The 17673-nt window shown below is 40.5% G+C and overlaps 1 protein-coding gene across 8 annotated transcripts in view; it reads left to right on the top strand.

The window, feature by feature from the left end:
• The window catches only part of NFATC3 (nuclear factor of activated T cells 3), a 150152-nt gene that overhangs the window by 38966 nt on the left and 93513 nt on the right, over positions 1–17673 (top strand). For all 8 annotated transcript variants that reach the window (XM_055299221.2, XM_055299225.2, XM_055299219.2 and 5 more), the window contains exons 2-3: positions 4502–5636; positions 8970–9132. In XM_055299221.2, coding sequence (XP_055155196.1) covers positions 4502–5636; positions 8970–9132 — 1298 coding nt within the window. The remainder of the gene's footprint in view (positions 1–4501; positions 5637–8969; positions 9133–17673) is intronic.

Here is a 17673-nt window from a genome sequence, read left to right as displayed (position 1 = left end):
ACATAGATTCTTTAAGGGAAGCAATTCCAACAACCTTATTTATTTATTTAGACGGGGTCTTGCTCTGTCACTGAGGCTAGAGTGCAATGGCGCTATGTTGACTTACAGCAACCTCTGAATCTCAGGCTCAAACGACCCTCCTGCCTCAGCCTCTCAGGTAGCTGGGACTACAGTACAGGCATGTGCCACCATGCCTGGCTAATTTTTGTATTTTTATTTTTGTAGAAATGGGTTTTTTCCACATCGTCCCGACTGGTCTCAAACAGCCATTTGCCTGCCTTGGCCTCCCAAAGTTCCGGGATTACAGGTGTGAGCCACCATGTCCGGCCCCAACAACTTGAACAAATGATTTATTATAGACCTAATAAATGTCAGGGACTTACTTGGTAGATACTGGAGATACAGCAGTTGAAGTTGTTCTCAAATATAATAGAAATCTTGTCAGTCCCCCTTTTAAAACTCTTACATGGTTTCCATTATTCTTTGAATAAAATCCAAACTCCTTACTACAGTTCTTCTATATCTTGGCTTCTTCCAGCTCTACGCTTTCAGTTGTTAACTCTAGCCATCTTGGGCATTTCTTAAAGAAACCAAGGCGTTATTTGACTCAGACTTTTTATGCCTATTCTCCTGTATTGGAACCATCACCTTCTCTCCCCAGCCCCGCTGACTCTCTCTCTTTGCTTGCTGGTTCCTATTTATCTTTCAGATTTTAGCTTACATGCTACCTTCTCAAAAAGGCTATCTCTGTAATCTCTGTAAAACGAGTTCCTTCTCTAATTCTCTCTTCTACCACTTACTAGCACTTACCATTTTTAATTTGTGTTTTTGTCAGTCTCTCCTGAGACTGAGACTGCTTAATGAGGGCAGGGACCATATGTGTCTTATTTACTTTTTATGTACCTACCATCTAGAACAGTTTCTATAAAATATTAATCACATTATTAATAGTTGGTGAATGAATGAGCACCTTCTTCACTTGGCTTCTGGGATGCTGCATTCTTTTGATTACTCTTCCATTTCACTGATGTCTCTTCTAACCTCTTAACTCATTCTTCTTTTTCTCCCTAGTCCTAAACTTTAGAGTTCCTTGTGCCTCAGTTGCCTACTTTCTTCTCTATTTGTACTAATTTCTTAGTGATCTTTTGGTCTTATGGCTTTAAATTTCATGTATACATTAATGACTCCCACATTTACATAGCTAGCTTGTGTTCTTATGTACAAATATCTACTTGATATTTCCACTTGGAAAGCTTACTGGACTCTCATATTTAATATGTACAAAGTAGAAGTTTTGGTTTCTTATGTCAAGTCTGTCTCACTTTCTTTATTTCAGTAATTGCTGTTCTTTCAGAAATTCAGAAAATTTCAGAAATACTGTTGTTGTTGTTGTTTTTTGAGACAGAGTCTCGCTCTGTTGCCCAGGCTGGAGTGCAATGGCGCGATCTTGGCTCACTGCAAGCTCTGCCTCCCGGGTTCATGCCATTCTCCCACCTCAGCCTCCTGAGCAGCTGGGACCACAGGCGCCTGCCACCACGCCCGGCTAATTTTTTGTATTTTCAGTAGAGATGGGGTTTCACCGTGTTAGCCAGGATGGTCTCGATCTCCTGACCTCGTGATCCGCCCGCCTTGGCCTCTCAAAGTGCTGGGATTACAGGTGTGAGCCACTGCGCCCGGCCAATACTGTATTTTTAATAATAGTTCAAGGCTTTAAACCTTGGTGTCACCCTTGACTGTTCTTTCACATCCAGTCAACAAGTTCTGTCAGCACTACCTTAATCCAAAATTTGACTTCTTAATGCTGCGTCTACTTTTACAGCTCACTACCACTTAGGTCCTGTATTCCATCATTTCTCACCTGGATGATTACAGTAGCCTCCTAAATTTATATCAGATCATATATATCAAATGATGATACTTTTCTGTTTAGAATGCTCCAGTGGTTTCCCATCTCGCAAGGCCTTACTTGATTAGCCTTTTGCTGACCACCCCTAGCTCTCATTATTCTGACTCCTTACTCAGTTCAAGTCCCACTGGCCTTGTTTTTTCTCATACAGTACACTTCAACAATGCTCTACCTCAGGTCTTTGCACTTACTATTATCCTCTGCCTGCATTATGCCCCTAAATTTCTGTATAGCTCAGTTATATTAATATTCTTCTGCTATTTCCTCAAATATTAGAAGGCTTTCCAGGCTTTCCTCTTAAATTAACATCTTTGCCTCCTCTATATTTTTTCCCCAATTTTATTTTCTCTTACAGCAAATATCACTACCTGACATATTTTACTAGAATGTAAGCTCCATGAGGAGAGGACTTTGTTTTGTTTACCATGGTGTTTTTAGTATTCAGAACATGCCTGCTTACATAGTAGTTGCTAAAAAAAATTTTTGTTAAATGAATAAGTTGAATCATGTTGTTTCCAGTGTAGACAGAATAGGTATATGTGGTTGAAAAACGAACAGCACAAAGTTAGCTCCCCAAAAATGGCAAAGTGAAATAAAGAAACATTTCTGAAGGACATTGTTGAACTGTAATCCCAGCACTTTGGGAGGCTGGGGCAGTTGGATTGCCTGAGCCCAGGACTTCAAGATTAGGCTGGGCAACAAAACGAGACCCTGTCTCTACAAAAAAAAAAAAAAATTGCTGGGAGTGGTGGCATGCACCTGTGGTCTCGGCTACTTGCAAGGTTGAGGTGGGAGGATCGCTTGACCCAGGAGTTTGAGGCAGCAGTGAGCTATGAGTGCACCACTGCACTCCAGCCTGGGTGACAGAGTGAGACCTAGTCTCAAAAAAAAAAAAAAAAAGTCTGGGTGTGGTGGCTCACGCTTGTAATCCCTGCACTTTGGGAGGCCAAGGAGGGTAGATCGCTTGAGGTCAGGAGTTTGAGACCAGCCTGGACAACATGGAAAAACCCTGTCTCTACTAAAAATACAAAAATTAGCCGAGTGTCGTGGCAGGCGCCTGTAATTCCAGCTACTTGGGAGGCTGAGGCTTGAGAATCGCCTGAACTTGGGAGGCGGAGGTTGCAGTGAGCCAAGATCGCACCACTGCATTCCAGCCAGAGTGAGACTTTGTCTCAGAAAAAAAAAAAAAAATTAGCTAGGCATGGTGGCGAGTGCCTGTAGTCCCAGCTACTCAGAAGGCTGAGACAGGAGGCAGGAAAATTGCTTGAATCCAGGAGGCAACATTGCGCCACTGCACTCTGGCCTGGGCGACAGAGCAAGACTTCATCTCAAAAAAACAAACAAACAAAAAAAACAAAGAAAAACCCACTTTTGGAGCTTTCCTACCTTTGACTACTTGTTATGTTGGATAATATATACAGGTTGATAATGCAGGTTGTTATGTTGGATAATATACATAGGTCATATTCAAAATCTGGAATGTTCAAATATCCTATACTTTTTAGCTCTGACATGATGCCACAAGTGGAGAATTCTTAACAGACTTTTTTCATTCACCAAATTATTAAAAAATATTGTCCAAAATTAGCTTTCAGACTGTGTAAATAAGGTATATATGAAACATAAGTGAATTTCATGTTTAGACTTGGGTCCCATATCAAGATATCTCATTGTGTATATGTAAATGGGCCAAAAAAAAAAATCCAAAATCCCAAACACTTCTGGCCTCAAGCATTTTGGATACGGGATATTCAGCCTGTGTCCCTTCCCCATTTTTCAGCTACATTGAGTTAGATATTCTGTTCTTTGCAGCCTAGGAATATCTCATTTCTTTTCTTTTCTTTCTTTCTTTTTTTTTTTTTTTTTTTTTTGAGACGGAGTCTTGCTGTGTCACCTGGGCTGGAGTACAGTGGCGTGATCTGAGCTCACTGCAGCCTGTATGCTATGAGTATTTTTTAGAATTATGGATGTGATTTTTTTTTTTTTTTTAATAAACACATTTATTGAGCTGGGCACAGAGGCTCCCTCACACCTGTAATCCCAGCACTTTGGAGGCTAAGGTGAGAGGATAGCTTGAGCGCAGCCTTGGCTACAAAGCAAGGCCCTATGTCTGCCAAAAATGACAATAAAAAGTAACCAGGAGTGTGGCATGTACCTGTGTCCCAGCTACTCCAGAGGCTGAGGAAAGGATCACTTGAGCCTAGGATGGGAGGTTGAGGCTGCAGTGAGCTATGATCACACCATTGCACTCCAGTCTAGGTGACAGAGTGAGACCCTGTCTCAAAAAAAAAAAAAAAATCTTTTTCAGAGCATAATGTTTCCTGATTATCTTTTTAGAAAATGTGGACATAAAAAGGAAAAATTACATACGTAATTGTATATGTAATAATCACACATATCTGCAGAAATAACCAGATTCATTGAAAAAACACACACATGCCACCTCTTTAGTGGAGCTAATGACATACATTTTGTATCCCACTTTTTTCTCTCGATTGTTATTATTTACTTTCTCATCTAGTAATTATACATCTGAGTGTTCTAATTTCTTGTTTTGTTGGGTTTTTTTTTTTTTTTTTGCCTTCCTCCCCATAGATCTTGAGCCAGATGATTGTGCATCCATTTACATCTTTAATGTAGATCCACCTCCATCTACTTTAAACACACCACTTTGCTTACCACATCATGGATTACCGTCTCACCCTTCTGTTTTGTCACCATCGTTTCAGCTCCAAAGTCACAAAAACTATGAAGGAACTTGTGAGATTCCTGAATCTAAATATAGCCCATTAGGTGGTCCCAAACCCTTCGAGTGCCCAAGTATTCAAATTACATCTATCTCTCCCAACTGTCATCAAGAAATAGATGCACATGAAGATGACCTACAGATAAATGACCCAGAACGGGAATTTTTGGAAAGGCCTTCTAGAGGTCATCTCTATCTTCCTCTTGAGCCATCCTACCGGGAGTCTTCTCTTAGTCCTAGTCCTGCCAGCAGCATCTCTTCTAGGAGCTGGTTCTCTGATGCATCTTCTTGTGAATCGCTTTCACATATTTATGATGATGTGGATTCAGAGTTGAATGAAGCTGCAGCCCGATTTACCCTTGGATCCCCTCTGACTTCTCCTGGTGGCTCTCCAGGGGGCTGCCCTGGAGAAGAAACTTGGCATCAACAGTATGGACTTGGACACTCATTATCACCCAGGCAATCTCCTTGCCACTCTCCTAGATCCAGTGTCACTGATGAGAATTGGCTGAGCCCCAGGCCAGCCTCAGGACCCTCATCAAGGCCCACATCCCCCTGTGGGAAACGGAGGCACTCCAGTGCTGAAGTTTGTTATCCTGGGTCCCTTTCACCCCATCACTCACCTGTTCCTTCTCCTGGTCACTCCCCCAGGGGAAGTGTGACAGAAGATACCTGGCTCAATGCTTCTGTCCATGGTGGGTCAGGCCTTGGCCCTGCAGTTTTTCCATTTCAGTACTGTGTAGAGACTGACATCCCTCTCAAAACAAGGAAAACTTCTGAAGATCATGCTGCCATACTACCAGGAAAATTAGAGCTGTGTTCAGATGACCAAGGGAGTTTATCACCATCCCGGGAGACTTCAATAGATGATGGCCTTGGATCTCAGTATCCTTTAAAGAAAGATTCATCTGGTGATCAGTTTCTTTCAGTTCCTTCACCCTTTACCTGGAGCAAACCAAAGCCTGGCCACACCCCTATATTTCGGTGAGTTGATGGAAATGGCTGCTGGTCATTTTTCATGTTTATGGGCCATTGGTGGCATATAACTACATTATCAGTATATAATGGTTTGACCATTTCTTCTCTTCCTATTTTTTAAAAAAGTTCTACCAAATAACTTAATGTTTATTTTCATTTGCATCTTAAAACTATTTATTTAAAAGTATATAGCTAATGAATTGTTGATAATAATAAATTACATTTAAAAATCCTGGCTGGGTTTGGAGGCTTATGCTTTGTATTCCCAGCACTTGGGAGGCTGAGGCAGGAGGATTGCTTGAGCCCAGGAGTTTGAGACTAGCCTGGGCAGCATAGCAAGATCTGTCTCTACAAAAAAAAATAAATAAATTAACCAGGCATAGTGATGTGTGCCTGTAGTCCTAGCTGCTTGGGAGGCTGAGGTGGAAGGGTTGCTTGAGCCCAGAACTTCAAGGCTGCAGTGAAACATGATTATGCCGTTGTACTCCATCCTGTTTCTACCAAAAAAAAAAAAAAAAAAAAAAAAGTTTATTGTAAAAGTTGGATTATAATATGAATTTAATTACTAAGAAAACTATTTGGGGGCCAGGTGTGGTGTCTCATGCCTGTAATCCCAACACTTTGGGAGGCCCTTGAGCCCAGGAGTTCAAGACCAGCCTGAGTGACATGGCAAAACCGTGTCTCTACAAAAAATACAAAAATTAGCCAGGTGTGGTGGCACACACCTATAGTCCCAGGTACTAGGGAGGCTGAGGCGGGAGCATCGCCTGAGATGGGAGATGGAGGCTGCAGTGAGCTGAGATCATGCCACTGCACTGCAGCCTGGGTGAAAGCAAGACCATGCCTGCACCATCCCCCACAAAAGAAAAAAAAAAAAAGAACCTATTAATTACATTAACAGAATCAGTCTAGTCTATAATTGATTAGAAAAGACAACTTTTATGTATTACATTCCCACATGGAGTTGTGCCTGTTAGGATTTTTGTTTTGTTTTTTGAGACAGCATCTTGTTGCCCAGGCTGGAGTGCAGTGGTGCAATCATAGCTCACTGCAGGTTCGACCTCCCGAGCTGAAGCAATCCTTATACCTCAGGCTCCTGAGTGGCTAGGACTATAGGCGTATACCACCACACTCAATTATTTAAAAAAAAATTTTTTTTTTTTTTTTGGTAGAGACGGGGTCTTGCTTTGTTGCTCAGGCTGATCTCACTCCTGGCCTCAAGTGATCCTCCTGCCTCAGTTTGCAAAGTGCCAGGATTACAGGCAGGAGCCACTGTGCCCAGCCAGGGGTTTTTCTTTTCTTTTCTTTTCTTTTTATTTTTTATTTTTTATTTTTTTTTTAAGAGATGGAGTCTTGCTCTGTTGCCCAGGCTGGAGTGCAGTGGCACGATCTCGGTTCACTGCAAGCTTCGCCTCCTGGGTTCACCCACCATTCTCCTGCCTCAGCCTCCCGAGTAGCTGGGACTACAGGCGCCTGCCACCACGCCCAGCTAATTTTTGTATTTTTAGTAGAGACGGGGTTTCACCGTGTTAGCCAAGATGGTCTCCATCTCCTGACCTCGTGATCCTCCCACCTCAGCCTCCCAAAGTGCTGGGATTACAGGCATGAGCCACCGCGCCTGGCCTTCTCTCTTTTTTTTTTTTGAGATGGAATCTCACTGTCGCCCAGGCTTGAGTGCAGTGGTGCGATCTCAGCTTACTGCCGTCTCCGCCTTCCAGGTTCAAGCGATTCTCCTGCCTCAGCCTCCCTAGTAGCTGGGATTCCAGGCACCTGCCACCATGCCTGGCTAATTTTTTTGTATTTTTAGTACAGACGGGGTTTCACCATGTTGGCCAGGCTGGTCTTGAACTCCTTACCTCAGGTGATCTGCCCACCTTGGCCTCCCAAAGTGCTGGGATTACAGGCGTGAGCCACTGCGCCCGGCCAATGCTTTTTTCATTAGTGTGAATCTTTATTTCTCAATCCTGATCTTTAGAAAAATAGAACTATGGTAATGAAGACAGCTTTGAACCCATCTCTTTGCTTCTGAAATTTATCTTAATTTTTCTAGTGGTTTGCGTAAGGCTGCAAAACATACAGAAGTAACTGAGAGTTGAAGTTGGATTTTTTCAAACTAATAAAAATTAATATCCTCGAATTCACAGGAGTAGGACTTAAAGCTAGGCTGAGGACATGGAAGGAAACAATGAAATAATTTAGAAATTGTACTTGACCTGTAGACATATGAAGTTTTTCTTTTATAATCCATGTTTTAATGTTAATATATCAAAATGAACCTTTGGGCCTTTAAGCAATTTAAATTGTCTTATTGATAAAGTAAAAAAATAACATTTAGAGATGCTGGAGTGACGGGCTGTTTTCCAACCAAGCATGTACCGAAATTAAATTTTTACTTCAAATTGCAGTATATTGCTGAACGGAAGCAATTTTTCAGAGAGACGGAAAGGTGCAGTAGGAAGGAAGTAGGGAAAGGAGCAATAGGGAGGAAGTGCAGGAAGTGATAACTTCGGTAGGTTGACATCCACAGATATGTACCAGGGAGGGAGATAGATATCGTGACACAGAGAGAGAGATGTTTGGATATGTGGAGAGATACAGATACACATAAACAGAAATGTGCCTCTTTGTTTTAAAAAATCGAAATTATTATTTTTTGGTTATTTTTGTTAAGTTCATACACATAGTTGAGAAAAATTTACAGTTTTATAAATTATAAGAATTTGTCTTTTTCAAAAAAACATGGGAAACAAAAATGAAGATAGATTTTTAAATTTTATTTTATTTTATTATTATTATTTTTTTGAGACAGAGTCTCGCTCTTTCGGCCAGGCTGGAGTGCAGTGGCGCAGTCTTGGCTCATTGCAGCCTCTGTCTCCTGGGCGCAAGCAATTCTCCTGCCTTAGTCTCCCTAGTAGCTGGGATTACAGGCGAGTGCCACCATGCCCAGCTAATTTTAGTAGAGATGGGGTTTCACCATGCTGGCAAGGCTGGTCTCGAACTCCTGACCTCAGGTAATCTGCCCGCCTTGGCCTCCCAAAGTGCTGGAATTACAGGCATGAGCCACCGCACCTGGCCTTTATTTTTATTTTCTAAAATTTATTTATCTTTAAGCATGTACCACCTCTGGGAAATAAAATAGATTTTATTCTAAAGGTGAAATAATTATTTATTAAGCACTCACCATAACCAGAATTATAACTTACTAAATGAAGTTTTATTTTGTAATACATTGTTTCAAAGATCAAAGAAAGAAATGTTGGTGCTGGCAAAGAAGCCATTTGAATCACTGCTTGGCAATAATAGCATGGTGACATGCATCTTTGTGTGTTTTGTTTGTAGCACATCTTCATTACCTCCACTAGACTGGCCTTTACCAGCTCATTTTGGACAATGTGAACTGAAAATAGAAGTGCAACCTAAAACTCATCATCGAGCCCATTATGAAACTGAAGGTAGCCGAGGGGCAGTAAAAGCATCTACTGGGGGACATCCTGTTGTGAAGGTATGAGACTTTTGGGGCTTGTTTTGCAGATACCATACACCTAGTGATGATTAGACAAGTCTATTCAGTTAGGTACTAGAGAGTACAAAGAGCATAAACTCAAAACTAGAGAGCCTTTGTTGGTTTTGGGGACTTGTTGATGTGACTACACTTCTGCATTGAGTTATATTTGCTAGGCTAAAAGGTGTTCTTTCCTGGACTGACTTTCCTTCTGGGGAGACTCTGGGGAAAGATTACAGTGGCCAAATAGCCGTTTTTCTGACAAAAAAATATGGCCATATTATATTTATGAATAAAATATATGCTCATCTAAAATTTAATACAGGCTGGGCACGGTGGCTCACGCCTGTAGTCTCAGCACTTGGGGAGGCCAAGGCAGGTGGATCACGAGCTTAGGAGTTCGAGACCAGCCTGGCCAACACAGTGAAACCCTGTCTCTACTAAAAATACAAAAATTAGCAGGGCGTGGTGGCAGGCGCCTGTAATCCCAGCTCCGAGGCAGGCTGAGGCAGGAGAACTGCTTGAACCCAGGAGGCGGAGGTTGCAGTGAGCCGAGATCATGTCACTGCACTCCAGCCTGGGTGACAGAACTAGACTCTGTCTCTAAAATAAATAAATAAGTAAAATTTAATCAGAAAAATAGAAAGAATAAAGCAACAAATTACCCAAAATCTAACCCTCTCAGAAATAAGAAGTGTTAACATTTGATTAACATTCCAGATAACTCTCTGTGTATATATTTAGTGGAAGACTGAATGGATAGCTAGAAAAATGAATGGATTTTTTTAAGGAAAAAATTTTTTAAGGAAAGAGATTACACCTGTAATCCCAGCACTTTGTGATGCTGAGGCAAGTGGATCACTTCAGCCCAGGAATTTGAAGCCAGCTTGGACAATATAGTGAGATCCAGTCTCTACAAAAAAATACAAAAATTAACTGGGCATGGTGGTGTGTGCCTATAGTTCCAACCATTCCACAGGCTAAGATGGGAAGATCAATTGAACCTGGGAGGTTGAGGCTGTAGTGAGCCATGATCATGCCACTGCACTCCAGCCTGGGCAACAGAATGAGACCCTGTCTCAAAAAAAAAAAAAAATTCCTAAAATATCTTTCTAAGGTCAAAAAAAGAGATTAAGTACATTATTGAGAAATGAAGTTATTGTTTCAGATTTAGATGGCATGGATTGACTTCTACTCTGAAAAGTAAGGTAATTGTCTCTCTTAAACTTCCTTCCCCTTTTCTACTCTTTACCTCCTGAATTTTCTTGCTTATGCTATTTTTCCTTTCAAATTTACATCCTCCCTAACTTCTCCCCCAATTATTTAGCCTTAATTCTATTTCTAGTTAGATTCAGTGCTCACTACTACTACTTTTTTATTTATTTCATTGTTAAGTTTTTTTTTGTTTTTATGTAAGGAGGGCTTTGGATTCTATATTCCATGGGTTCTTTCATGTTTGAAAATGTGTTTGTTGCCTTTATATACTAAAGTATAGAAATGGCTATAGATAATAATCTCTTAGGACTGTGTAGATATTTTTCCATCTTAATGGTATTTATTGAATACTGTAGTGGAAAAACTAATTACACTGAAGTGATTTTCAACAAATAAAATCTACGAACTATCATCTCTTTTATGAGCTATGCTTTACGATTATTATCTGATCATGTTTTATACTTCTTTACCTATAAAGTTTTACATTTTAGATGGTTTTTTAAAAATGATTTATTATTAAGAAATGCCAGGAAAACAAAACATAAGAATTTTGTCATTTTGTTCATAAGAGTCATATTTTGTTGTTAAATGAATTTATTTCAGTTTGATAAAGTAAGCAGATTTGTTACTTAGTTTTCTATATCTTTTAGTTTTCACAGCAATAAACAAATTATTTATAAGTGTATAAATGAACAACTCTTTTGGGAGGGTACATGATTTGTTTCCACAGTTTTCCTTTAATGAAAAAACCGATGCATGTGCTGTGGTCAAAAGAAAAAAACAATGTTAAGAAACATAATTTTAAAAAATAATTTTAAAAGATTAAAAAAACAAAAACAAAAACTGAGCCAGGAACAATGGTGTGTGCTTGTAGTCCCAGCTACTGGGGAGGCTGAGGCTTAAGGATCGCTTGAGGCCAGGAATTCAGGGCTGTGGTGTATGATGATTGTGGCTGTAAATAGTCACTGCACTCCAGCCTGGGCAACATGTCTCTTTAAAAAACAAAAGCATGGCGGGACGCGGTGGCTCACGCTTGTAATCCCGGCACTTTGGGAGGCCGAGGTGGGCGGATCATGAGGTCAGGAGATCGAGACCATGGTGAAACCCCATCTCTACTAAAAATAAAAAAAAAATTAGCCAGGCGTGGTGGCGGGCGCCTGTAGTCTCAGCTATTCGGAGAGGCTGAGGCAGGAGAATGGCGTGAACCCAGGAGGCGGAGCTTGCAGTGAGCCGAGATCGCGCCACTGCACTCCAGCCTGGGCAACAGAGCGAGACTCCGTCTCAAAAAAAAAAAAAAAACAAAAAACAAAAGCAGAACTGGTGCTGTGGCTCATGCCTGTAATCCAGGTGACATGGTGGGCTGGGATGCTGAAGTGAGAGGATGGAGGCCAGGAGTTTGAGACTGGGCAACAAATAAATAAATAAAATTAGCTGGACATTGTGGCACACACTTGTAGTCCCAGCTACTCCAGAGGCTGAGGCAGTAGGATTGCTGGAGCCGGGAGTTTGAGGCTGCTGTGAGCTACGATTGTGCCGCTGCACTCCAGCCTGGGCAACAGAGACCAACCCAGTTTCTACAAAAAATTTGAAAAATAGCCAAGTACAATAAGTAGCATGCGCCTGTAGTCCCAGCTCTTTCAGAAGCTGAGGTGGAAGGATCATTTGAGCCCAGGAATTTGAGGCTGCGGTGAGCTATGATCACACCACTGCACTCCAGATTGGGTGACAGAGCAAGGCACTTCTCAAAAACAAAGACAAAACAGCTGAGTCTCTCCTTAAGGGGAGACTACAACTTCTGGTACCAGCAGTTTTTATTTTCTTCTTGTAAATGACTTTCTGTTTTCTAACTTACTGATTGAAGAATGATTTCATTATACTTGAAATAGTTGACTTAACCAGAGTATGTCTGAATGTTAATAGTTCTTTATCAGTCTTTCCCAGTACTTTTGATGCTCCCTTTCAATCTGAGATTCTTTCTTGCCTCATGCCAGAAAAATGTACATATTTCTTTTTCCATTTATTTTGTTGTTCACTTAAGCGACTCTAATTATTATTCAAATGTTGGCCTATCTTAGGTCTTGTTATGTTGCCCAGGCTGTTCTTGAACCCTTGTCCTCAAATGATCCTCCCACCTTGCCCCCACCCCCTGGCCTTTTTTTTTTTTTTTTTTTTTTAAGAGATAGGCTCTTGCTCTGTCACCTAGGCTGGAGTTCAGTGGCATGATCATACCTAACTGCAGCCTCCAACTGCTAGGCTCAGGGCATTCTCTTGCCTCAGCCTCCCAAGTAGCTGGAACTGCAGGTGCATGCCTCTGCATCTGGCTAATTTTTTAATTTTTTTGTGGAGACAGTCTTGATTTGTTGCCTGTGCTGGTCTCAAAACTCCTGGCTTCAAGTGATCCTCCTGCCTTGGCCTCCCAAAGTACTGGGATTATAGGTGTGAGCTGCCAGGCCTGGCTGATTTCTCTCTTTTCTTGTGGTGGGATAGTATTCAGTTGTGTATATATACCACATTTTAGAAATCCATTCATCCATTGACGAACACTTATTTTGGTTCTATATCTTGGCTATTATGAATAATGCTGAAAGAAACATAGGAGCATAAATATCTTTTTAACCTACTGATTTCACTTCTTTTGGATATATACCCTGTAGTGGAATTGCTGGGTCATATGGTAGTTCTGTTTTTAATTTTTTGAGTAACCTCCATACTGTTTTCTGTAATGGCTGTACTCACTCACATTCCCATAACAATGTGCCAGTATTCCCTTTTCTCCTTATCCCAGCCAGAATTTTCCTTTTTTTGCATTTTGATAAATAGCCATGCTAACCAGAGTGATATTATATCTCATTGTGGTTTTCATTTGCATTTCCCTGATGATTAGTGATGTTGAGCATTTTTTCACATACCTGTTTGCCATTTGTATGTCTCCTTTTGAGAAATGTCATTTTAGATCCTTTGCCCACTTTTTAGATTATTTGGTGTTCTTTGGCTGTTGAGTTGTTTGAGTACCTTGTACATTCTTAGTATTAGTCCTTTGTTGGATGAATAGTTTAAAGATATTTTCTCCCATTCTATGGGTGGTCTCCTCATTCTGTTATTTCCTTTGCTGTACAGAAGCTATTTAGTTGATAGAGTTCTATTTCTCTGTTTTTGTTGGCTGTGATTTTGTAGCATTACTCATAAAATCTTTGCTTAGATCAATGTTATGGAGCTTCCCCCTGTGTTTTCTTCTAGTAGTTTTATAGTTTTGGATCTTAAATTTAAGTCTTTAATCCATTTTGAGTTGATTTTTTTTGTATATGATGAAAGATGGGTTTCTAATTTCATTCTTCTGCCTGTGGATATCCAGTGTTCCCAGCATATTTATTGAAGAGGATATCCTTTCCCCGATGTATGTTCTTATTAGCACCTTTCTCGAAAATGAGTTAGCTGTAAATACAGGAATTTATTTCTGTGCTCTCTATTCTGTCACACGGGTCTGTGTGTCCGTTTTTATATCAATACTGTGCTGTTCTTGTTACTGTCATTTTGTAATATATTTTGAAGTCAAGTAGTGTAATGCCTCCAGTTTTGTTCTTTTTGTTCAGTTAAGCTTTGGCTCTTTGGGGTCTTGGGTGGTTCAGTTTAAATTTTAAGATTGTTTTTTCTATTTCGGTGAAGAATGTCCTTGGTATTTTGACAGAGATTGCATTGAATCTGTAGAATGTTTTTGGTAGTATTTATTGATACATTCTTATACAACAACAACTTTTTTTGTTTGTTTTTATTTTTGTTTTTTGAGATGGAGTCTCACTCTGTTACACCAGCTGGAGTGCAGTGGTGCGATATTGGCTTACTGCAGCCTCTGCCTTCCGGGTTCAGGTGATTCTCCTGCCTCAGCCTCCCGAGTAGCTGGGATTACAGGCATGCACGACCATGCCTGGCTAATTTTTTGTATTTTAGTAGAGATGGGGTTTTCCTGTGTTGTCCAGTCTGGTCTCGAACTGACCTGAAGTGATCCACCCACCTCGGCCTCCCAGAGTGCTGGGATTAGAGGCGTGAGCCACTGTGCCTGGCCAACAAAACTTTTGAAAGACAAAACAAAATTTTAAAAGAAACAAGCCAGCAGATAGTACAATCAAGGTACTTTTTTTTTTTTTTAAAGTAGAAACAGGGTCTCGCTATATTACACAGTTTGGTCTTGAACTCCTGGGGTCAAGCATTCGTCTTGCCTCAGTCTTCCAAAGTGCTGGGATTACAGGTCTGAGCCCCTGCACCTGGCCTAGCATACCATATTTATGTGTGAGGCTCAGACCAGTCTGGAATAACAGATGCCTTTCTCTCTCTTTCTGAGAATTTAAAATCCTCAGAATAGTGGAGAAATCTATCAACTCTTCCCAATTGCTGGAGAAGAACCACCTGTGTTAATGGGAAAAAATGTGGTCTCAGAAGTGGGCATATACTGGTATAGTGTTCCATACATTGCACAACTCTGCAAATATGTTGGAGTGTATAGAATCAGGTACCACTTCCACTTTCCCTTTTAAATGACGTGCTCTCGTGTACTGCTTTTCTCACAATATTAGAAAAATAACTTTTAGATAGAGAGTAAAATGAAGTAGTATCACAATCTTCCCCCAATAATTAACAAAATAAACAAAATGTATGTGTGTGTAGGATGTGAAGAAACAGCCAAAAATCTATGGGTAACACCCAAACAAGCAAAGAAGAACACAAACTTTGATCTATAAACTTCAAAGAGTGGTGATAGAGGATGGAGGGTGGGGTAGGATGAGGAATGTGTAATAGAAGAGATTCTGGTGTAGTATATAGCAGAGCTGCTAACTCACACATACTTTCATCCATCAGGAAGAGTAAGTCAAGGAAAAACCCTCAAGAATAAAAGAATAAAAGATCCTTTACACTGCTAGTGGGAATGTAAATTAGTATAGCCATGATGGAAAACAGTCTAAAGGTTACTCAAAAAAATTAAAAATAGAACTACCATATGATCCAGCAATTCCACTGTTGGGAATTTATCCACAGAAGAGGAAATCAGTATATTGAAGAGATCACAGTAGCCAAGATGTGGAATCAACCTAAATGTCCATCAGCTGATGAATGAATAAAGAAAATGTGACATATATGCACAATACAATACTATTCAGGCATAAAAAAAAATGAAATCCTGTCATTTGTGGCAACATGGATGAACCTGGAGGACATTATATTAAATGAAATAAGTCAGGCACAGAAAGATAAATACTGCATGTTCTCACTTATATGAAGGGGCTAAAAAATTTGAGCTCACAGAAATAGAATTTTGGTTATTAGAGGCTGAGAAGGGATTGTGGGAGGTAAGGATGGGGAGAAGGTGGTCAATGGATACAAAATTACAGCTAGAGGGGAAGAATAAGACTTGTATTATGTAGCACTGTAGGGTGAATATAGTTAACAAAAATTTATTGTGGCAGGGCACAGTGGCTCACACCTGTAATCCCAGCACTTTGGGAGGCTGAGGCAGGTAGATCACTTGAGGTCAGGAGTTTGAGACCAGCCTGGCCAACATGGTGAAACCTTGTCTCTATTAAAAATACAAAAATTAGCTGGGCATGGTGGCACATGCCTGTAATCTCAGCTACTCAGGAGGCTGAGGCAGGAGAATCTCATGAACCCATGGGCGGAGGTTGCAGTGAGCTGAGATTGTGCCACTGCACTCCAGCCTGGGCAACAGAGTGTGAGACTCTGTCTAAAAAAAAAATTATTGTGTATGTTCACAAAGCTAGAAAGGATTTTGAATGTTAACACAAATGATAAATGTTTGAGGTGATAGATATCTTAATCAACCTGATTTGATTATTATACATTATATACTATATATATATTTACTCTACAAATATGTATAATTATTACATGTCAACTAAAAAGAGGAACAAATATATCAATAAAGTTATACAAACCTTAAGTTGTACAACACAGTGAATATTTAACACAAAAGTATACTCATAAGAATACCACACAGGTTAACATATAGCATATTTTAAGCACTTCATGGATCTCCCTTGTACCCCTTCCCAGTTTATACCCCCAACCGAAGATAATCATGCTTCTCAACTCTCATCATCATATATTAGTTTTCTTATTTCTGCATTTTATATAAATGGGCGTCCTGCTTTGTATCTAACATCATGTATTCAACATTATGATTGTGGGATTCATCAAATTTTTGTTGTTTATTTTTTTCATTGCTTTGTGTTATTCTAGTGTGTGAATTTGCGTTTCTTTATCTGTTGTCTTTTCGTGGACATTTGATTTGTGTCTAGTGTTGGACAATTATGAATAAAGCTGCTTTGTGCCCTTTTAAAAAAAAAAAACAAAAAACATGGCCGGGCGCGGTGGCTCACACCTGTAATCCCAGCACTATGGGAGGCCGAGGCGGGTGGATCACAAGGTCAGGAGATCGAGACCATGGTGAAACCCCGTCTCTACTAAAAATATAAAAAAAAATTAGCTGGGCGTGGTGGTGGGCGCCTGTAGTCCCAGCTACTCGGGAGGCTGAGGCAGGAGAATGGCGTGAACCCAGGAGGTGGAGCGTGCAGTGAGCCGAGATCGCGCCACTGCACTCCAGCCTGGGTGACAGAGCAAGACTCCGTCTTCAAACAAACAAACAAACAAAAAAAACACATGACTTTCGATGGACAAAGCATTCACTTACTTGGGTATATGTCTGGGAGTGTAGTTACTGATTTTCCAAAGTGTCTGTACCAATTTATACTCCCAATCAGCCATATGTAAAAGTTCTTGTTCCTCCATGTCGTCACCAAGTGTTACGGTTGTTAGTCTTTTAGTTTTAACTATTATTGTAAAGATATAATGGTATCTGGCTGTGGTTTTAATTTGTGATTTCTTGATGACCAATGATATTGAACATCTTATATATTTATTGGACATTTGGATATCTTTCGTGAAGTGTTTGTTCACATCTTTTGGACTTTTTGTGATAGTGGCGCAATCACGACCCATTGCAACCTCAAACTCATGGGCTCAAGTGATCTTCCCAGCTTGGCCTCCCAAGTAGCTGGGACTACAGGCATGTACCACCACCCTTGGCTAATTTTTTATATCTTTCTTATAGACAGGGCCTCACTATGTTGCCCAGGCCCAGTGTCTGCCACTTGCTTGTTTTCCTGTCTGAAACTCTTGGCTTCAAGTGATTGATCCTCCCACCTCAGCCTCCCAAAGTGCTGGAATTACAGACGTGAGCCACTGTGCCCAGCGAGCTTCATCTTTGACTAATAACAGTTTTACTTCTTCCTTCTTAATTTTTATACTTTTTTCCCCATT

The sequence above is a fragment of the Symphalangus syndactylus genome, chromosome 11 (assembly GCF_028878055.3).
Source record: "Symphalangus syndactylus isolate Jambi chromosome 11, NHGRI_mSymSyn1-v2.1_pri, whole genome shotgun sequence".
In the NCBI taxonomy this organism is placed as follows: Eukaryota; Metazoa; Chordata; class Mammalia; order Primates; family Hylobatidae; genus Symphalangus; species Symphalangus syndactylus.
This window is presented reverse-complemented; position numbering and strand designations above follow the sequence as displayed.